General features: G+C 40.8%; 1 protein-coding gene and 1 long non-coding RNA gene across 2 annotated transcripts in view; one reads left to right on the top strand and one right to left on the bottom strand.

Annotated features, from left to right (window-relative positions):
* Window positions 1–2,837: 2,837 nt before the first annotated feature.
* LOC115644844 lies at window positions 2,838–15,509 on the bottom strand. Its single transcript, XR_003998604.1, has 3 exons — window positions 15,437–15,509; window positions 12,629–12,635; window positions 2,838–2,865 (listed from the first exon to the last, which is right to left on the bottom strand). It is a non-coding gene; the product is annotated as an uncharacterized LOC115644844 (long non-coding RNA).
* Window positions 15,510–16,399: 890 nt separating this feature from the next.
* Window positions 16,400–23,257, top strand: part of CCDC7 (coiled-coil domain containing 7) — a 46,497-nt gene continuing 39,639 nt past the window's right edge. The window contains exons 1-6 of the mRNA XM_030549271.1: window positions 16,400–16,414; window positions 16,881–16,901; window positions 17,009–17,041; window positions 17,783–17,943; window positions 20,753–20,817; window positions 21,981–22,052. Coding sequence (XP_030405131.1) covers window positions 16,400–16,414; window positions 16,881–16,901; window positions 17,009–17,041; window positions 17,783–17,943; window positions 20,753–20,817; window positions 21,981–22,052 — 367 coding nt within the window. The remainder of the gene's footprint in view (window positions 16,415–16,880; window positions 16,902–17,008; window positions 17,042–17,782; window positions 17,944–20,752; window positions 20,818–21,980; window positions 22,053–23,257) is intronic.

Here is a 23,257-nt window from a genome sequence, read left to right as displayed (position 1 = left end):
AGCTGAGCGGGCTCCATGCTTGCCATGGTATGGTGTCTGCACAGATAACCCAGGAAAAAAGGCACGAAACAGTTGTCTGCTGTTGCTTTCACGGAGAGAGGGAGGGAGAGGGGGGCCTGATAACATGTACCCAGAACCATCTGCGACAATGTTTTTTGCCCCATCAGGCATTGGGATCTCAACCCAGAATTCCAATGAGCAGGGGAGACTGTGGAAACTATGGGATAGCTACCCACAGTGCAACACTCTGGAAGTCGACACTAGCCTCAGTACTGTGGACGCACACCACCGAATTAATGTGCTTAGTGGGGCCGCATGCGCTCGACTTTATACAGTCTGTTTCCAAAAATTGAATTCTGTAAAATCGGAGTAATCCTGTAGTGTAGACATACCCTCTATTTCTTGGCTGTATAATCACCGCCAAGTCCCTCCCCATCTTGGCATCATCATCAGTTAAGTCTGGCTTGCATTCTCTCACAGGTGCGCTCAGGTAACATAATTGGCTTCTCAGGTCCACATTAACCTATTCAGCGTACACACCCCATCACACCCTCCCATTCCCAGCACTGTGTGTGGGAGAAGGGGTGTCTAACATCCCACACCTCCTTTGACATGCTTCAGCATACAGATATATTCTGCCAGACTTCATATTAAGAACAAAATAACTTGCCTCCAGTAGAATTTACAACTGCAATCTTTTTAAGCAACAGGAACATGTAAGCAGTACTTTTACTGCTGTTACCAAGAGTGCATGGCCTGGTCTACACTTATAATTTAGGCTGAGAATAGCTATGTTGCTCAGCAGTATGAAAAAGCTACATCTTGAGTGAAGTAGAAATGCTGACCAACCACCAGTGTAATGCAGCTACATTGATGGGAGAATTTTTCTGTTGCCCTTGCTACTGTCACTCAGGGAGATGTTCCTACACTGAGAGAAAGAACTCTTTTGTCAGTGTAGGGTGTATATACATTATGGGTTCATGCTGGCATAGCTACAGCATTGTAGCTATGCTGGTACAGTCCCGTAGTCTAGACATACCGTCCTGTGTCTCTGTAGTTATTTTGAGTGGTGAAATGAAAGGAGAATTCGAGTCAACCTAACATCAGAAGCACTGCAGCTCTCACAGCAGTCTCCTTGCATGTGTGTAGCTCACTGTGGTGATTACAGGAAGTAGGTGCTGTTATGAAAAGAAGTGTGAATATAGTCACCTTCTTTTGTTCATTGGTAGATCTTTCCCCAGGAACAAAAGTAAGCTGAATAGCATTTTTAACTCAGTTTTGTTTAATTTTGTATCTCATTTATTTTGGCTCACTTTGGCTGTTACTCTTACTTGTCTACACTAAGTTTTTTGTCAAAAATATCCCACTGAGTGGTGAAGCACAGGTGCAGGGGTCCACTTGTGAAAATAGTTGCAGGATCAAGGCCCAGGCCACACAGACTTTTGCCTAATCATTAGCTCTCATGGGTGTTTTACCTGAGTTTTTTATCCTACATACCTCTCAAAGCAATTATTTAATAGCTTCACTGTAGGGTGTTTATAATTGTTCAGATAATAGGTTGGAGATCTTATCCTTGTGTCTTTTCATTATGATGAGAGTTACTGCACAAAGTGGTTGTAAACATGAGTAGTTTTGTTGTAGACACTTGTTGACTACCCAATAATTAATTTTGTTTAATTGTGTTTTAATATAAATTCACTCAGATGCCTAAGCAAGGAATTTATGTTTTTATAAACAAATATAAATGAGTTACATTTCAATCAGCAAATTGTGTACATCCCCTCCCCCCCAATTATGTTGTTCTTTGGCTTATAGGGTGATATAATAAATCTTTTGTCATCGATGCTTGGAAAGATAATGCAAATACCAATATGAAAGCAACAAAGCAGATGAAACCCAGCACTACCAGAGAAATAAATGCAGGAACATCAATTTTTAAAAAGAGTTCATCTGTATTACAAGGCTCATCTCCTAGTAATTCAAAGATAAAACGTAAAATAAAGTTCTTGGCAAATGAAAGTGAGCCACTGGTGCTTGGACCTCCATCTCCAGGAGAATCTATGGTAAAGTATTCCATACCAATTCCATCTGAAAATAAACCTGATATGATAGATGAACTGCAGATGCTAAAGGACATCACTGATCATCTAAATGAGGTATAAATTTCTCTTCATTAATTGTGACTTCATAGTTCAAATAAAAATATTTGAGAGATATTAAGATAATAGGAGAAAATATGCTTACTAATTAACATACAATGTATGTTAAAACATTTTTTTCAGCTTGTGCACACAATGGAATATGTGTATGCTAAGAAAGTTGAGGAGGAGGACGAGGAGGAGGAAGAGGAAAAGGAAAAGGAAAGCTCAGTTGTATGTGTAATTATAGTTCCATATATTAAGAGATTTTAGAAATATGTTTTACTTCTAGATTTAATAGTATCAGAGGGGTAGCCATGTTAATCTGGATCTGTGAAAGCAGCAAAGAGTCCTGTGGCACCTTATAGACTAACAGACGTATTGGAGCATGAGCTGTCAGGAACAGTATCCCTGATGATGCCACAGCACAACTGGTTGCTGAGCTCTGTGCCTTTATCCTCACACACAACTATTTCAAATTTGATGACAATATATACCTCCAGATCAGTGGCACCGCTATGGGCACCCGCATGGCCCCACAATATGCCAACATTTTTACGGCTGACCTGGAACAACGTTTCCTCAGCTCTCGTCCACTCACGCCCCTTCTCTACTTATGCTATATTGATGACATCTTCATCATCTGGACCCATGGGAAGGAGACTGGAAAAATTCCACCACGATTTCAACAGCTTCCACCCCACCATCAACCTCAGCCTGGACCAATCTACACAGGAGGTCCACTTCCTAGATACCACGGTGCAAATAAGGGATTGTCACGTTAATACCATCCTATACCAAAAACCCACCGACCGCTATGCCTACCTTCATGCCTCCAGCTTCCATCCCGGGCACACCACACTATCCATTGTCTACAGCCAAGCACTGAGGTACAACCGCATCTGCTCCAACTCCTCAGACAGAGACCAACACCTACAAAACCTTCACCAAGCATTTTCAAAACTACAATACCCGCACGAGGAAATAAGGAAACAGATCAACAGAGCCAGCCGTGTACCCAGAAGCCTCCTACTGCAAGACAAGCCCAGGAAAGAAACCAACAGAACTCCACTGGCCATCCCATATAGTCCCCAGCTAAAACCCCTCCAATGCATCATCAGGGATCTACAACCCATCCTGGACAATGATCCCTCACTTTCACAGACCTTAGGTGGCAGGTCAGTCCTTGCCCACATACAACCTGCCAACTTGAAGCATATTCTCACCAGTAACTACACACCACACCATAGTAACTCTAACTCAGGAACCAATCCATGCAGCAAACCTCGATGTCAACTCTGTCCACATATCTACACCAGCGACACCATCATATGACCTAACCAGATCAGACACACCATCACTGGTTCATTCACCTGCACATCCACTAATGTAATATACACCATCATATGCCAGCACTGCCCCTCTGCTATGTACATCGGGCAAACTGGACAGTGCCTATGGAAAAGGATAAATGGACACAAATCAGATATTGGGAATGGCAATATACAAAAACCTGTAGGAGAACACTTCAGTCTCTGTGGACACACAATTGCAGATTTAAAAGTAGCCATCCTGCAGCAAAAAAAACTTCAGGACCAGACTTCAAAGAGAAACTGCTGAGCTTCAGATCATCTGCAAATTTGACACCATCAGCTCAGGATTAAACAAAGACTGTGAATGGCTAGCCAACTACAAAAGCAGTTTCTCCTCCCTTGGTGTTCACACCTCAACTGCTAGAAGAGGGCCTCATCCTCCCTGATTGAAGTAAACTCGTTATCTCCAGCCTTCTTCTTGCTTGCATGTATATACCTGCCTCTGGAAATTTCCACTACATGCATCCGACGAAGTGGGTATTCACCCACGAAAGCTCATGCTCCAATACGTCGGTTAGTCTATAAGGTGCCACAGGACTCTTTTCTAGATTTAATAGTTTCACTTAAAATGTCAGCACCAACACTAATTTTAAATAAAAAAAATTATTAGATTCTTATCAATAAAAATAATGTAGTATTGTAAATTTGCAAACATAAATAGCTGCTCGGTAATAGGCATATAAATACCAAGGTAGTTAGAATACTAAGTTACATGTTCCAAAGGTTTCAGTATTTAAGGGCTCAGGGCTCAAATCCTGAGAAGTTCTGAGCACCTTCAACTCCCATTAAAACCAGTATTTAGTAAGATTGGCCTCTGTGTAAGGGGTACTCTACAAATAGTTTTTGTACCAGTTTAACTACATCTGTTTATTTTACCTCAGTATAGAAACTGATATAATTAAATCAGTATAACCCACTAGGAGGGATTCACTTACACCATTTTAAAAGTAAGTATTATAGGTAGGGCCATCGTTTATGTACATTGCCCAACACTTCTCATTAAGAACATACATCTTTGCCAAATGTTAACCCTTTGGACTGAGATTTTCCATCTTAGCTGTGTACCTCAGGGTGATTTTTTTTTTCCTTTGAAAGTTTCAGCTAAAATGGAGAGTCATTTCTAAGAATGAAGTCAGGAAAAAATATACTGTTTCACAACTAAAAAAAAAAATTCTGACAACCTTTTCTTTAAGAAATTCTGATTTTTCTGCTTTGAAACAGGGACCTGAAATTTGACAGGGGGTAACCTTTGTGTCATGGATGTGCCTTTTAATGTTCCAATAAAATTCTGCCAAAATCTGACCAAATCTTTGAACAATCTTAGTTCACACATGCCCAAAAGAGATTTAGAATTGGCAGCTAAACTATCCTCCTAGTGCAGAATGGACTGTGCACAAACGATCCCCCAGAGCAACTGAGCATCCATTTCAGCTTCTACTTGTGACTTGGCTGTGCACGTGCCATTCCCGCAGACCTATTGATCATTCTGTAACACAAGGACACAGGGGCAAAGCTGGACTTTCTCTGTAATTGTTTCTTAGGGCTGGGCTGGGGATGAGTCAGAAGCCATTTGTGTCCAGTACAGCACATTGCCCTACAGAACCTGGAATGGAACCCAAGTCTCATCATTCTTCTGCTGTTAGCAAATATCCATGAAACCCACTGTCAAAGTTTGTCTCTCATTTCCCTCTAGTGCTGACTCGCATAAAGGATGACAACCTAGTATTATTCTTTGATTAGTGTCTTTATGCATGCTCCACTCTAGGTGAGCTTGCAGCCCATGCACTTCAGATTGGAGATTTTAGCAGTGTCCGTTCTGCCTGCCCATATGCCCCTCCTTCCCTGCAGCCTCGGAGGGAGGGTCTCTGATCAGATAGACAGCTTTGGCACCTACCAACCTCCAACTCAGTACCCATGAATCTGCAGGTTCCTCAAATACCTTGACCACCAGCAAGCCTAAGGACTCTAAGAGTTATGGCTGTGGAAGATCAGTATCATCAGGTGATCAGAGTGGCAGAGAGAAGACCAGCTCTTTTAAATTGGTACCAACAGAGCATGTACTAGGACCTCAGTACCCAGCACTTCAGCTCTGCAAAAGACAGGACTGACATCTACTGGTCTTTCTTTGGAGTATATGAGACCTTTGGTACCATCGGTGTCTTTTGCGACAATTACCTCTGCTTCATTGGTACCGTCCATTATTCTGGTACTGCAAGAATTTTGATTTCCTCAAGACTTGGTAACAGGAACAGAAATGCCTGAATCTCCCCTGTTAGGCACTGACCCGTTCTTGGTAACAATCACCTCTCGTTCTCCAGAGATTCACTGGGTACTGACAGTCTCTGCTTATTTCTATGGCTGCTCCACCTCTACCAAGTGACGAGGAAGAGGTCTTGTTTTTTTCTCATGTTCTTGTAATTCTGCTAGAGCTCATTTGATTCGGCACAGCACTGAGCTGTGTCTCTGGAGTACTCCTTCTTGTACATTTACTGGCATAGCCATTCATAAATCTTAACATTCTGGTGATGCTTGATAATATGGAACTGGAAACCTGTCTCTCCTCAGAAGGCAAGGAAGTCCAGGACCTCCAGATCAAACCATGCTGAATCATGGGGCATGGCTGCTAAAATGAGCTCAGGGTATATGAACTTGTCAGAAGCTGGAATCACAAAGGAGGTGCAATTGGGTATGTGCTGGGGGTGACATAGGGAGGTGACATTTAATCAAGATGACCCTGAAACAGTGGAAGGCACACAGATAACCAGACAGGCTCATCTAGATGTGAAACAATGCCATATGGGATAGCACTGGGAGGAATATCTGAAGCTTTATAGTTAATTCAAAATAGTTATGCATACACATGAACCTGAGTGGCATTCATTCCAAAATAAAGTTATGTTGCTTTCAAAGTGGATTCATTAAAGTGGAATGAGACAACAGATACATTTAAAAATAACTTCTGTATATTGATGCCAAGTTACTTTGTAGTGAAAAAACTGTGTAGATAACTTCTAATCCGAGGCGATACAAAGCTCTAGAGTCTCAAACAGGGTTTTGCTCCCTTTTAACACTTGATTGCCAGTTAACTAAAGTTGACTTACATCTTTATAATGTTTATCTAGACTCTTCACTATTGTTTGTTCCAGAACACTTGATACTCTAGTGCTTGACACCCTAGGGCTCAATAGAACCCAAAATCTTGAAGTTTAGCTGTACTGTTACTTGCTTACTTAGGCACAGTCTGTCATAAACAGATAGCTAAAGGTTAACATCTCTTTCACCTGGAAATAAGTATCTGAAGCACCTGACCAGAGGACCAATCAGGAAACAGGATTTTTTCAACTCTGGGTGGAGGGAAGTTTGTGGGTGAGTCCTTTGTTCTTGGTTCTGCCTGTATGCTCTTTTAGCTTTGAGAGGATTTCTATTTCCTGCTTTCTAATCTTCTGTTTCCCAGTTGTAAGTACCAAAGATCAGATAGGGATTTATGTGTTCTTTTGTATTTACATGAATATAGTTGCTGGAGTGCTTTGAATTGTATTCTTTTTAAATAAGGCTGTTTATTCAATATTTTTTTAAGCAAATGACCCTGTATTTGTCACCTTAATACAGAGAGACCATGTTTATGTATTTTTCTTTCTTTTTATGTAAAGCTTTCTTTTAAGACCTGTTGGAGTTTTTCTTTAGTGGGGGACTCCAGGGAATTGGTGGGAGGAAGAAGTCAGGGGGAAATCTGTGTGTGTTAGATTTACTAGCCTGACTTTGCATTCCCTCTGGGTGAAGAGGAAAGTGCTTGTGTTTTCAGGCTGGAAACGGGGGAGGGTGGAATTCCTCTGCTTAGATTCACGGAGGTTGCTTCTGTGTATCTCTCCAGGAACACCTGGATGGGGGAAGGGAAAAGGTTTATTTCCCTTTGTTGTGAGACTCAAGGGATTTGGGTCTTGGGGTCCCCAGGGAAGGTTTTTGTGGGGACCAGAGTGCCCCAAAACACTCTAATTTTTTGGTAGTGGCAGCTTTACCAGGTCCAAGCTGGTAGCTAAGCTTGGAGGTTTTCATGCTAACCCCCATATTTTGGATGCTAAGGTCCAAATCTGGGACTAGGTTTTGACACAGTCTACACACAATTTTTGTGTAACTATGGTGGTTAAGGGTGCAATTTTTTACTGATCTAGTTATACTGGTACAATGCCTAGAATAGATGCAGTTATAGAAGTATAAACAGCCTTACACCAGTATAGTTTTGTAACAGGGAACTTGGAGGGCCCGTCTGCCTAGTGGTTGAAGTCTGTGTGTTCCTGCCTCCTGCTTCTTGTGATTGAGATGCCTCAGTCTTTAAGACAAAGGTTAGGGGAACCTAGTTCCTCCTACTCCACTGGGTTCTAGCCTAGCTCCCTGTAAAAGTCAACTTCTGAGTAGGGGAACTCCCAGTAGGGAATCTATGTCCACTGCTCTGGGCTACTTCCTACTGTTGCCCCTTCAGTTTGGGCATGGCCCCTATAGTTCAAGTTCCTGTGGTGGCTTCTCTCTAGTAGTGCCTCCTCATGGACCCTGGGCAACATCCTGCTGCACTTGTAAGTTTGGCAGGGTCGGAACACTCACAAGGTCTCTGCACTTTGGTCATCCAGGTTCCTCTTAGACCAGGTGTTCCTAGGCCTCTTTCTCTGACTCTTTTGGCCAGGAAGATGGGTGTTTAGTTCCCGGTGGCTGTGTTGGCAGACAGGCTAGAGATTCTTCCCTGAGTTAGGGAGGCAGCTAGCTTCTGCCTCTTCACCAGTCAGCCACAAACTGAGCCAGGCTTCTTCCTTTTCTCTCCACTCCAGTCCTGGCATTGGCTGCAGTTATAAAGAGGTGGGGATACCTGGGCCCAAGGGCTCTCTTTAACCCCTTCTGTGCTGATCGGCAGTTTCTCTGCTTCACCACAAGCTTATTCCCCCTCCCTCTACAGGATTAATTATATTGCTGTAAGACCATTTATATGGATATAATTGTATCCGCATTGTCAGGGTGATACTGGTTTAACTATATCAGTATAGTTAAAATAGTACAATTTTTGCATATAAACAAGGCTTTAATCACACAGTTGCTGAGGTAAACTTTTAGAGATTATAGCTGAAGAAAATGTTTTCATTGTTTCAGCCTAAAAGAAGTGGGACACTTTTTTTTTCATTTTTTTTTAAATAACCTGCACTGGATAGATATTTGAACTTAATGCATATGTCCAGTATCCTTTGCTTAAAACACCACCACCGATAGATCAGACTGATTTATCATCATATGTAAGATTATACACTGCTTTGAATCAATTGCAATATCTAAGTGTAACAGTAAGGGAATGTCTATTTAAATTTGAATTTTTTTTTAGTTTAAAGGGATATTACTATCAAATAGGTTGCACCCCGAAACCAGTTTTACTTAAAAAATAAAACCATAGTAGGACTTTAAATGTTCTGATAATTAAAAAAATATTGAACAGTGTTCTTTAACTTAAAGAGTTCCCTACAGTTTTGAAAACCCAAACACAACATTATGGTAGTTCATGAGAATCAGGAAGTGAAACTGTCGGTAAGCAAAATGTGAAATTAACTACTCTGTTTACCCTTATTCAACTTGTGCAGTGAAATGAAATACTGTAATGGAAAAAAATAAATTAGTGTTCAAATATTTCCATTTTAATAATCTAAACATAGCCTAAAATGAAAATTAAATGACTTTAGAAACACCTCCATGATTAAATTAGAATTTAATTGGTTCATTTAATCTAAGTCAATATTTTTTCATACTTTAAGTGTTCCTTAAAACAAAGTGTCAGAGTATACAGAGTTTCAGAAGAATATGGATGGATTGTGTACAAAATATTTTTCTTATCTCTTTAAAAGGAAAGTCTTGAGGATATAACTACATTCCTGCTATGTTTTTCATCAGCTACAACACAACTAGAAACAGCATCTGAGGAAGAAAAACAAGTATGTAGTGTTAAGCTTTGAAAAGAAAGTGAATGGATTTATTTTTTAAACTTTTAAAAATTTTGATTGGATTTTCTTTTGAGAGTTGTCTCTCTAGGTATGCATTCGGGAGGTCTGCACAATTCTCAGTCTGCAGTTTTGGAACTATTTAGAAAGCAGTTATTACTCTGGAATATATAAGAACCTGTGGCTCCATTCCTTTTTTGCTGCCATAGGCTTTAAGCTCAGAAGCCATCTTTCTTTACATCAATGTTTTAGTTAATTGTATGTTTAAAATGTTCTCATTGGTAATTAGGGGTTGATTGTTTGACTGTATTTGTTCTGTGCCATTGCATAGTCCATATTTGAATGTTGTCTCCTCCCTCCTCTCCTAGCCTGCCTTGATTCTAGTATAGAGTCTGTGAGGATATGTCTACACTTAAAACACTACAGTGGCTGCAGCTGTGTCTCTGTAGCACTTCAGTGTAGACACCACTTATGCTGACGGGATTAGTTCTCCCACTGGTGTAGATAATCCACATCCTTGAGAGGCAGTAGCTAGGTTGATGGAAGAATTCTTCCATTGATGCAGCTCTGTTTACATCGGGGGTTAGGTCAGCTACCTATGTTGGACCAGGGTGTGATTTTTTCACCAGGTCTGAACATCAAACAGTTCATAATTGGTGCTGGTTTTGGTCCTGTTAATTCCTTCAATCGATTCTTTGAATCACTGGTAATACCTTCTTAGCTTTTGGTCCCTGGGTCCGTGGGGCCTGTTGCTTAGCTGAGAGAACAGTTTGATCTTAAAAGTAATCAGATTTTCAATGGCGTGTGTCAGATGATGTTAAATGTGTGCTACAGGTCTGTATACCAACTGCTGACTGGGATAGGACTCACTCAAGGCAGGGTTCTCTATATATGAATCAGGGAGTGGCAGTTAAGATTTTCCTCCAGTGCGGAACTATAGAAGGGGATCTCTTTATCACTCACCTGAAAGAGAAACCTCTGTTTGTTTGTTTTTGCCCACAGCACTTGGAAAATATCACATTAGCACCTTCTTCAGCCACTGAGGAGGGAGGTTCCAATATGCTTTCCCACATATCACTTTGATTGCAAAGGTTAGGAGAGATAAGGGTTCAGTGATCATAATAGCCTCAGACTGACCCAGAACAGGTATGGTTCTCAACTCCATTGTAGGTGACACAAGCTGATCTTTTCAGACTGTACATGCATCTGAAGAAGTGGGTATTCACCCACGAAAGCTCATGCTCCAAAATGTCTGTTAGTCTATAAGGTGCCACGGGATTCTTTGCTGCTTTTTCAGACTGAGAATCTGGCCTCTGATCATTATCCAAACCCAGGGCCTACTGCAGATTTGCAGGACTCTAGTCTGAGGGAAGACAGAACACAGAGAAACCGAGGACAGACAGAACTGAGGAGAGGCAAAAAAAAAAAAAGCAAGAAAGACAGGCAGCAATGAGCACAATGTGTCCCTGGAAAAAGCTAGAGAGAACTTTTCAGTCTATTGGCTAATGAAGCTTGTGGCTGTAAGCTAAGAAACTGCTCCTTGTGTTCTTGGTTCCTCCCACATTCAATGTAAATAAAAAAGACTGTAATCAAAGAAAATACCAGACACCATCAATTTCTACTTCTAACTGGAGCATCCCTGGGTCCCTAAAGTTTGACTAACTGCTTGGGTGTCGTGCAGTGAATAATCAGGAGCCTTACTTATCCTGTTACTGCTTCTGCAAGTGACCAAAATTCCTGCAAGGGAGTTCCATCAGTCTGACACAAAGGAAATCAGGAGCAGGAGTGGAATACTGTTAAATCAGAATTACAGGTGAGTAACTTTCCTTTACTAGTACAGTGTGCACCCATCTGATTTTTCTTTGATACTTCCCAGATGCTTCTCAGTTCTTGGAAGCTCCATCTGCTCGGCATGTCTAGGCATAACATCATATTTATACTATATGTATGTGACTATGCTAGCTGGAGGATTAGATTGTTAGAGTTCAGTCAACTCAAAGGGTTCATATATCTTTTCAATTTAACTGTACCCTCTTTTGAACTATGGGGTTGTAGCTAAATTGGGAAAAGTCCACTCTAACACTAGGTCAGAGTCTGACACTTATGAAACAAATCTTAGAATTCTGGAATCAAGATTTTTTTTCTATACTTTTCATCGGCTATCTCTTCTTCCTCATGCAATCAGGAAGATATAGTGATCAGGTTGCTGGTATCTGGACGCATCAGTATTGATACTCTCCTGTCCGTAGTTCGTGGTCTTCTGTCTCAAGAGTGGAGTCATTCTCCATTCAGACCTGGAATCTCTTCACCTAGCAGTATGGATTGTGGAACCTTGCTACCGAATGCTGAACGCTGAAGTACAGTAGATGTTCTTCAATTCTTGCAAAGCTTTAATTAAAAATAAGTGATATCTTCAAATGGAAAAGATTCTTGGCTTTTGAGAAATTCAGTCCCCCTCTCTGTTACTGCTTCCTTATTATGTCCTTATATTCTAGGCTACCCTCTTTATTGAAGAATTTGAGATTAGCTCTTGCAAGCTTTCAGGGTGCACTCAGTATTTCAGCCATCTCAGTCTTCACTGGCTCTAGAGTGTAGCGTTTTCTGAAGGTGCTATTACTGTTTACTTATATCACCAAAAAACAAGAAGATTGATGGAGGCATCCTTTAATTATCATCATTTGTTCCTAAAGACTGTGGGTCAGGTTCACCAGCTGCCTGCACTACTCCAGCAACACAAAGTAGCCACTAAATGGCTTAACTGGTCGTGGTTCTTAAAGATGTGTATACCACTCATGGTGTCTGTGTGCCTAGTACATGGCCACCAATTTTTTCCCTCAGGGGTACCCGGTAGGTGGCTCAAGTTCCCTCTCCTGCTATGTGCCATTGTGTGCAGGAATGAAGAGCAGAGCCACTCCTAGTCTCCCTCAGTTCCTTCTTACCACCAATAGCTATCACTGGAACCTCTGTTCATACCAAAAGAGCTTTTCTCTCAGCTTTGTATATAATACAGTTAGTAAGTTTTAGTTGTATTTTGAAAAAAATTAACTTGTTTTTCACTGTTTTGGGGTTCTGCTGATGGCACCAAGGTATGCTCCAGTTGCTGAGCTTCCACACATGTGTTTTTAGCTTAAGGACTATGCTGGTGAGTGACCCACACACTAGTTGCCTGAAGTGCCTGGGTGAAGCACATGTAAAAGACCAGCGCTGGATTCATGGGGAATTCAAGCCTAGAAGGAAGAAGGATCAGGAGGCTAGGATGAAATTCCTGCTGATGGAGGTGGCACTCAGGCTAATGTCAGACCCATCCCGGTCTGACTTAGTGCTACATATTGGGGCTTCAGTGAGAAACATGCCTCCAGCGTTATAGGAGTCTGGAATCAATCTCCCTCACTCGTACTGAGGAAGAAATATAAGACTTACAAGGAGGTTCTGGCCTGGAAGATCTCCATCATCTCAGTCTGGTAAGAGGAGTGAGAAGGAGTTGAGTAGAGTTCATTTGAAACCTAAGCAAACCTCTTCCCAACCAGTGCCTCAGCTAGCTCATTTGGCTCTGGCACTGAAAAGGGCATCGTTGAGCCTGTACCAGAAGTGGCACTGTCAACTTATTCAGCAGAGTAACAAAATACCATTTTGGTGTCGACTACCCTGGAGGCATTTGCAGCGGTAAGAAATTTGCTCTGCCTCTCGGTGCCAGTGTCTCCATCAGTACAGCAGTAGGATCCCTCTGCACCATCGTCCCATCTGGTACCAGCTCCAACTGTTTAACCTGCGGTACCACAGTTGCCTACTTCCCAGTCATCCCACCCTTTGGCACCATCCAAGGGGAAGCCAGTAATGATGGTGACATACCATCCATCACATGCTCCTGGCACCAGTCCCTGGCCCCAACTGGATCAGCCCCTCTATAGTCAGAGGAAGGAGAATCTTTGTAGTTGGACTCAGAGGTGGGATCTTAAGTATCACAAGGCTGAAGCAGGACCCACCAGTCTCCTCACAGATGCTTTCTTCCTGGCCACTATCAGGATCTCACTATGGGAGCTCCCATGGCAACATGGGCAGTTCACTGAGTTCTGGCACTGTGTCGTGGCCTTTCTTGGAGGGCGGGGGTACCCCCAGCTTCCGGATCTTCCCCTAACCATGCATACTCAGTGCCCTTGTCTAGACTGGGGGAGTCTGCTCACCAAGCTGCTCCAGAGTCCAGTACCAGAGCCAGTACTGAACATCAGGAAGAGGTCCTATAGGCAAAGAAACAGCCTGTGGAAGAGATTCAACCACCTCCAGTCTTGACTTTTTCCCCTCTAGAAGAAGCAATTTCTTCGGAGGCAACTTCACTCCCTCCTGATGATTTTAAAGCCTATTAAGAGTTGTTAAAGAGAGTGGCTGCAGACTTGGGAATACAGGTTGAAGAGGTCAGGGAGTCCTCACATGTCTGATTGACATTTTGTCAATTGTAGGTCCCTCCAGGGTAGCTCTGCCAATTAATGAGGTAATGTAGAGCCCATAAAGGTTCTACATCAGACCCCATCTTCATTGCCACCCACCTTGAAGAGGGCAGAGCGAAAATACTATGTGCCCTCCCGAGGTTTTGAGTACCTTTACACTCACCCACCTCCAGAGTTTTTAGTTGTGACAGTGGCTAATGAGAGAGAGTGATAAGGATATCAGGTTTCCACCCCAAATACAAAGGATGCAAAGAGACTGGACTTATTAGGCAGGAGGATTAATTCAACTGGGGGTTTGCAACTTCGAATTGCTAACCAGCAGGCTCTGCTGAGGCAGTACAGTCTTAATTTATGGAGCTCCATGGAGAAATTCAAAGAACTGCTTCTGAAGAACACAAGGCAGAAGTACTCTTTCGTGGTCAGTGAGGGAAGACTAGTTGTGAAAACATCTCTGCAGATTAGGCTGGATGCAGCAGGCTCAGCAGTTAGAATAGCATCTGCGGTTACCATAGAACAGAGGTTGGCAACCTTTCAGAAGTGGTGTGCCACGTCTTCATTTATTCACTCTAATTTAAGGTTTCGTGTGTCAGTAATACATTTTAATGTTTTTAGAAGGCCTCTTTCTATAAGTCTATAATATATAACTAAACTGTTGTTGTATATAAAGTAAATAAGATTTTTAAAATGTTTAAGAAGCTTCATTTAAAAAATTAAATTAAAATGCAGAGTCCTCCGGACTGGTGGTCAGGACCCAGGCAGTGTGAGTGCCTCTGAAAATTAGCTTGTGTGCCATCTTTGACATGTGTGCCATAGGTTGCCTATCCCTGCCATAGAATCATAGAATTGTAGGACTGGAAGAGACCTTGAGAGGTCATCTAGTCCAGTCCCCTGCACTCATGGCCGACTAAGTATTATCTAGACCATTCCTGACAGATGTTTGTATAACCTGTTCTTAAAAATCTCCAATGACGAGATTCCACAATCTCCCTAGTTAATTTATTCAAGTGCTTAATCATCCTTACAGGAAGTTTTTCCTAATGTCCAACCTAAACCACCCTTGCTGCAATTTAAGCCTATTGCTTCTTGTCCTGTCCGCAGAGATTAAGGAGAAATATTTTTCTCCCTCCTCCTTGTAACAATCATATGTAATTGAGAACTGTTAGCTCACACCCTCTCATTCTTCTTTTCTCAAGACTAAACAAACCCAATTTTTCAATCTTCCTTCATAGGTCAGGTTTTTTAGACTTTTAATAACTTTTGTTGCTCTTCTCTGGCCTTTCTCCAATTTGTCCACATCTTTCTTGAAATGTTCTCAGAACTGGACACAATACTCCAGTTGAGGCCTAATCAGTGTGAAGTAGATCGAAAGAATTATTTTTCATGTCTTGCTTACAGCACTCCTGCTGATACATCCCAGAATGTTTGCTTAATTTTTTTTTTCAACTGTGTTACATTGTTCTCTCATATTTACATTGTGATCCACTATGATCTCCAGACTCCTTTTTGCAGTACTCCACAGAGATCCACTTTCTGGGCACTACAGTGCTAACAAGCGATGGTCACATAAACACCACCCTATACCAGAAACCTACTGACCGCTATACTTACCTACATGCCTCCAGCTTTCATCCAGACTACACCACATGATCCATTGTTTACAGCCAAGCTCTAAGATACAACTGCATTTGCTCCAACCCCTCAGACAGAGACAAATACCTACAAGATCTCTATCAAGCGTTCTTACAACTACAATACCTAGTTGCTGCAGTGAAGAAATAGATTGACAGGGCCAGAAGAATACCCAGAAGTCACCTACTACAGGACAGGCTCAACAAAGAAAGTAACAGAACACCACTAGCTATCACCTGCAGCCCCCAACTAAAACCTCTCCAGCGCATCATTAAGGATCTAGAATCTATCCTGAAGGACGATCCCTCACTCTCACAGATCTTGGGAGACAGGCCAGTCCTCGCTTACAGACAGCCCCCCAACCTGAAGCAAATACTCATCAGCAACCACACACCAAAAACACTAACCCAGGAACCTATCCTTGCAACAAAGCTCATTGCCAACTCTGCCCACATATCTATTCAGGGGACACCATCATAGGACCTAATCACATCAGCCACACTATCAGAGGCTTGTTCACCTGCACATACACCAATGTGATATATGCTATCATGTGCCAGCAATTCCCCTCTGCCATGTACATTGGCCAAACCGGACAGTCTCTACGCAAAAGAATAAATGGACACAGATCAGACGTCAAGAATTATAACATTCAAAAACCAGTTGGAGAACACTTCAACCTCCCTGGTCACTCAATTACAGACCTAAAAGTCTTAAAAAAAACTTAAAAAGCAGACTCCAACGAGAAACTTCAGAACTGGAATTAATTTGCAAAATGGACACCATTAAATTAGGCTTGAATAAAGACTGGGAGTGGATGAGTCATTACACAAACTAAAAACTATTTCCTCATGCTAATTTCCCCCGTGCTGTTGCTCACAGCTTCTTGTCAGTTGTTTGAAATGGGCCATTCTCATTATCACTACAAGAGTTTTTTTTCTCCTGCTGATAACAGCCCACCTTAATCGATTAGTTGCATTAGAGTTGGTATAGCAACCCCCATTTTTTCATGTTCTCTATCTATCTATCTATCTATCTATCTATCTATCTATCTATCTATCTATCTATCTATCTATCTATCTATCTATCTATCTAATCTTCCTACTGTATTTTCCACTACATGCATCTGATGAAGTGGGCTTTAGCCCATGAAAGCTTATGCTCAAATAAATTTGTTAGTCTCCAAGGTGCCACAAGTACTCATTGGTCTTTTTGCTGATACAGACTATCATGGCTACCAATATGAAACATATATTTGGCATACTTATAATACTTGAATTCTAATTATAGTATGTTTAAAATATGTAGTGATCTTAACTTTTGTTTTTCTAGATATTAGAGTCTTTGCTTAAGGTAAGCATTTTGTTTTGACATACAGTATTTTGTCATTTTCATGCTTTTATTTTGAAGTAGAATTCTGATTGCCAGTGGCTGATAATCTTTATATTTTTCTCTTAAAGTGGTTTGGAAAGATAGTTCAGCAGACGGAAGAGGTAAATCTAACACCTAAAAATTGTTGGTTTTAGTTTTGGCTTAATTTTGATAAGAAAGAACTAGGATATAGTGAGAGTTTTAATCAAACACCTCCCTATCTCACATATATAAATACATTATAGTTAAGATTGAGACTCTGCTGGTATGGTCAGAAATTGTGACTTTCCTCCTAAAAAACAATCAGCAAAACAAACAAAGAATCACACCACCAAAAACAATTGCTCAGGGCTATCCTTGGTAATGTAGTTTGTTAGAGAAAGTGCTTTATTACATTTTGAATAACTTTACATTAAAATCTTTTAGAATCCTTTTTCACAGGACAGCTTTTCGAAAATTTCTAGAGTACATTAGCACTTTGAACTCCTTATAATTCTTGCTTCCCTCGTATGATCTATAATATATAGCAAGATGTGCAATAATATTAAAAATACTCAGTTGACATGGCTAGTTCATTATATTTTTTGTTGAAAATAATCAGAATACAGAGTCAGCCATCCATTTTGAGCATCTGTGGTGTGTGAACAGACCGTTGACAATCAGTTGCAAAAAGCAAACAAACTACCAACACTATTTCTCACTATGTAAGTTCTGTAAACAGAGACATGTAAAATGCTAGCATTCTAAAGATTTATGCTTGCTTATGGCTATGGAAAAAATATTTTGTAACAGATGCTTTTTTCTCACTGTATTGTAAATAGATCTTTAGAGACTGACTATTTCATTGTCTAATGATATTTCAGCTAGGAGAAGATGAACTTATTCCAGATTGGCAGCTACCTTTGGCTGATAAAGACATAACAAATAACATTGCTAAATTAGTGCAACGCATCCAAAAGCTTGAAGAACTGAAAGGCCGTGTTCAAGACCTGCCCAAGTCCATCCAGGTTCCTGCAGCCAAGCAGTAAGAGAATTGTAAATTAATATTAGGATTACTAAATATAGAGGAAGAGTGAAGCACAGAAGAAAATTGAGAATTTGAAAATGTTCTTTTGACCTATAATGTACAAATAAATATAGGGAAAACTGCCTATTTAAATGTTCTTCTGACCTTATTAGGGTGACCAGATGTCCTGATTTTATAGGGACAGTCCTGATTTTGGAGTCTTTTTCTTATATAGGCTCCTATAACCCCCCATCCCCATCCTGATTTTTCACACTTGCTGTCTGATCACCCTAGACCTTATGTTCCAAAGCAGAAATTGAATCATAATTTGAAGATTTAAGAGTGACAGAGTTTAAATTAAATTATATAAAAATGTGACTTTTAAACGGGTCCAGAAAATGCCCATAGCAATATGCAAGTTGCTCTACTTCTGAAAAGGAAAAATTAAGATATTATTTCTGATCTGAGGCTGGGAGATATATGAAATCAAACTGCTTCTTCACAAGGAAGGTGAAATGTTTTTAATTTATCTACACTGACTCTTCTAGCTGAGGAGTGGCACTGCATACCTCTAAAGGGGAGTCCAGTTCTGGTGAACAGAATGGAAACCTTTGAAGATGGGGCAAGGGTGGAAAATGGGGAGTTCCTTTATACTCTGTCAAGGATGGAAAAAACTGGTTTCAAGTACATTTTTTATTCAACTGTTCTGTAAATATTTGTTTTAAAGTAATGGGCTATCAGTGACTATTTGTAATTAAAAAGTGAAGCTAAGATGACCAGTGGTGTGCTGTGGTACAGCACTTCAAAGGTGCAGTCTTTCAGGTAAAATATAGTAGTTAGAGTCCTGACCACTTGTATCTGTTAAAAATACTGAGATGGGGTATACTACCCAGGAGACGCTAGAGCGTTCCTGGGTTTCAAAGGCATGGACATCAGGCCTGGAATCAAGGGGCAAGGGTTAACCACAAAATAGTTGAATCCTGTTAGCCTCTCAGAAAGCCAGCCTGGAGCATATGAGCTTAGGGGATGGGAATAAATTAACAGGTCAGTGATTTGGTTGGGCTGGAGAAGGTCAGATTCTCACAACTGTAACACTACTCACTTCAGCATATGTTTGAAAGACGGCCTCCGCTCTGAAGAAGAAAAGGCAATGATTGTGTTAGTGTAACCCACTGGCGTGTGTGTTTCTGTCTATCTATTTTATAGGTTCCCCTCCATGTTGATCTGTAGAGGATAGGAGTTGTTATAGCCCCAGCTATAGTATGTGCGTCTGTTTAGCTCAAGCTATGACAGCTTATGCTTTTAACTCTGGATGTCCCTGTGTGTTGGCTAAGATGGTAGCCATTGCAGTAGTATTCTGTTTAAAGGATTTACTTTATCATTTCTCTGGAGAGGAAAAGGATTATATGCTTTTCGACCATTTGTAGGTTTAGTGCTCCTTTCTCTCTCTCTCATACACACACACACACACGGACACACAGAGAGAGAGAGAGAGAGAGAAATAGAGACTGTTTCACCATGAAGGAGAAAATAGCTTTAGGAAGGTACAGTTTAGGTAGCAAACTCAGGTTGTTGCCTCAAATTCAGGGCCCAAGACAGGAAGACTGCAGGGTGGACTGGAATTCACCTCTGTTCAGTACTGAAACACTGGTAGGAATCTACTCCAGGATTGATGGCATGACATAAGAAGTGGAGGAAGCGCCTTAAAAGTGTGTGTGGAGGGGAGGGGAGGCACAGGTGCCTGAATTGTGGCCTTGTGTCACACCACCCCCCCTGAGGCCTTCTCCCCTCACTGCCCCTTCTCTTTGAGTCCCTGCCCTCATTCTGTCCATTCCCACTGAGCCCCACCCTCATGCCACCCCTTTTCCCTGAGCCCCCATCCTTGTGCCCCCTCTTTCGCCCAAGACCTCATCCACCACTCGCTCTTCTTTGCTCTTCTCCATCCCCTCACCCCCATTGCTCACCTTTATGACTGGTAAAAAGTGGGAGGGGAATGGGGGGACATGGCCCCTGTTGCTCCCTGTTCCAGCGCTCCTGCGTGACATTTTTACTAGAATAAGACATTAACTACAGACTCCTGAATAAAATGCAGTTTGGGAGTACAGGTACAGTGAACAGATTATAGTTACCCCTTGCATCTTCAGTTGTATATATTGGTCTTTCCTACACTAACACTGTTGCTTGTATATGCTGCTAGTGTTTCACCCAGAAAAGGCTGGATTTCAATATCAGGTGAAGTGTTCTATTTATATAGTGTGACCATATCATTTTGTTAAGTCTGTTGGGAACTTTATGAAAAGTACAATACATTGCATTTAATGTTACTAAATTATTAAGCCATAAAGATAAGGATTTAGGATGGAAACCTTATTAATAGTGATGCTTAAGAAGCTGTACAATGTACAGTAATGCTTACAGGCAGGTAAAGAATACAATTTTATGTATAAATTACTTTTATTTTCCTGCTTTTAAAAATATTTTAATGCAAATAACTGTGCATGTGCATTTCAATGTTATACCAATGTTTCCTTACTTTTAAGATAGCACAAAATATGTGGAATAAAACAAAGTTACATATGTGTATTTCTTGGCAATATAGATAGATTAAAAATCATTTGGGGTTGTCTTCTATTCTCATAAGACTCCCAGTGGTCCCACTGGGAATTCCACCACTGAAACAAAGGTAGAATATAGGCCTTAGAATATGGGGGACTCTCTTCATTAGATTGGAAGAATTTTGAGGTGGGTACAATTTTTAGATCTTTACTACTTGATATTATCTCTTTAAAACTAGATTTAGTCTTTGAAATACTGTACATTTTGACAGGGAAAAGAAAAAACGAGCAAGCCCAGTACCATCAAGTCATAGAGATCCAAAGGCTATTTTAGAAGGTGAGAATAATATTGATTTATTTCCATATTTTGGAATGCAGAATATTTTAAGTCAACACTTTTCTATCCATGTACAGTATTAAATAGCCATGTTGTTATGTGTTCTATTAATATGGTATACTTACAAAAGAATTATTTTAGAAATAGTTCAAACTAGTTTTAAAAGTTCTACAATTTTGAGTGGTATTGTTTTTTCAATTTAATCTGTAAAGCCAAGCTGCACTAATTACTATGAAAACACTTCACTGGCCTCAGAGAGAGAGAGGAACATGACATAATATAATTTTTCTATAAATCACAACACTGTGATATACTTTAAAACCATATACTTCCAGGACTGGAAGAATACCTCTTTTACTTCCCAAAAGGAGGACTTTCTGGCTTTTTCTAGCTCTAATGATTCACAAGTTTATACCTTAAACCTGTCAGTGACTTAGGACTGAATATTGTCCATCTAGGGAAATGTGATTTTCGGAGAAAGAGAGAATATACAAAGTCAGTGTATTCAAGCTTACCTTTTCCTGAGGTTTGGCTTCATTAGTAGTTGAAACAGCAACAACATAGCATGAATCTCAACTTAAATTTCTATCCAAGATTAGTTATTGCATGCAGAGACCTCTAATAAGAGACTTCTCTGCTGCATACCTTAATTCCTTCTGAGAAGAAGGTGAATCCTACCTCACCTATATTTTGATGGAGTTAATGAGTTGCTCCTCCCACAACAAATAAAAGCAGAATTTACTCAGCAGATTGATGCAGAATTCTAACTCCTGCTAATAAGGTGGGTAAATAGAAGAACCCCACCACCCTTTTGCAAATAACATTACCACAATTTTGCTTTCACTTGTGAATTGGTGATATAAGTTAGATTATTTTAAAAGATTTCTAAGAAAGGGTATCCAAGTGTTAATATTGCATAAAATGGTGTTTTTTTTTACTGACAAGCACTACAATAATGTAAACATTACTCTATTAGGGGGGAGGGATAGCTCAGTGGTTTGAGCATTGGCCTCCTAAACCTAGGATTGAGAGTCCAATCCTTGAGGGGGTCATTTAGGGATCTGTGGCAAAAATTGGGGATTGGTCCTGCTTTGTGCAGGGGGTTGGACTAGATGACCTCGTGAGGTCCCTTCCAACCCTGATATTCTGTGATTCTGTTCCAGATCTTGTAATGAAACATGCAACTGAGGATGTAGTCAGCATGACACATGCTCTTGAAGATGACCTGACACCACGTAAGTTGTTAAGACTGCTAAAGATTTGCTAAAATATAAAATGTCAGTCAAAATATTTTAGATTTTTTTTTTACCCTGTAATGAGTTGTATCACCCTATTCAGACCCAAGGGGACTGGGAAGTGCCCAAGGATCACATCTGTGGGATTTTTATCTGAGAAAGAAAGAGTTGATAATACTGAGAAATGGCTGAATCTGGTTAGTCTGACTGTAGCTTACTTGAGGTGGTGTTAATCCGCTGGTAGGCTGCTTGGAGTGTGGAAGCAGTCTTGTGTGCCTGGATTATGGGAAGGCTTGTTATACCCCTGCCAGCAAACCTTCTAAAGCTATTTTTTGTTTTCTGGTGGGACTTTGTTTGCTGTTCTAACCTTAAACGGTTTTAAAGACACACTTGAAGGGAAAAGTGTTTGTGTTTGGGTGTCTTTGTTGTTGTCAATCTGTTAAAAGGAATACTTTTCACTCTTATTGGATGGAAGATTTGCAGAGGCGGGTTTGTTCTCTGCTCTATTTGATCTGGGAACCACTCTTTAAATTACGATGATCCCAGAGGTTTTGGGGGAGAAAAAGGTGGACTTGAAAGGCAGAAGTGGGTTTGGTTGTCATATCCTGATTGCTGTTTTCATTCAGACTCAAGAGAGAACCTCCCAGGTTGAGGAAGCGTGGCAACTCTCCTGTCCTCTTGACCACTAGGAGGCATCTCTTTGACATATCCACACTTCTGTACACTAGCCGCTTTGAAATGAAATCTGATCTTCATACCAAAAATGATTTTTTCCCATCAGATGCAAAGTTTTATTAATGTAGGGCCACTAGTAATGATTATGAGGCTTTTTAAGGAAAGGTAATAGATGTAGCAAATACATTTAAGGAAGAAAAATGAAGTCGAATTTTCTTCAGTGTTGATAGCTTCCTTTAAAAGTTCTTGTGTAATCCTTCTGCCCCTCTGAGTTGGCAGCAATAGGGGCCGGGTTGGGTATGTAGGGGTTCTGTTTCAATAACACAATACAAAACCAGCTCGAGCCCCCACCCAGTGACCTGGGACAATTACATACCATCCCCCGAGCGCCTCTAAGAGGCGATACTACCCCTCTCACAAAGCACAGAGTCTGAGTGTAGCAAAATCCTTTTAATAAAGGAGAGAAACAATGGAGCATTATGCTGGGGAAACACCACAAACAGGATTCATAACACAAACCATGAGCAAAA

This window comes from Gopherus evgoodei, chromosome 2 (genome assembly GCF_007399415.2).
Source record: "Gopherus evgoodei ecotype Sinaloan lineage chromosome 2, rGopEvg1_v1.p, whole genome shotgun sequence".
Classification (NCBI taxonomy): Eukaryota; Metazoa; Chordata; order Testudines; family Testudinidae; genus Gopherus; species Gopherus evgoodei.
This window is presented reverse-complemented; position numbering and strand designations above follow the sequence as displayed.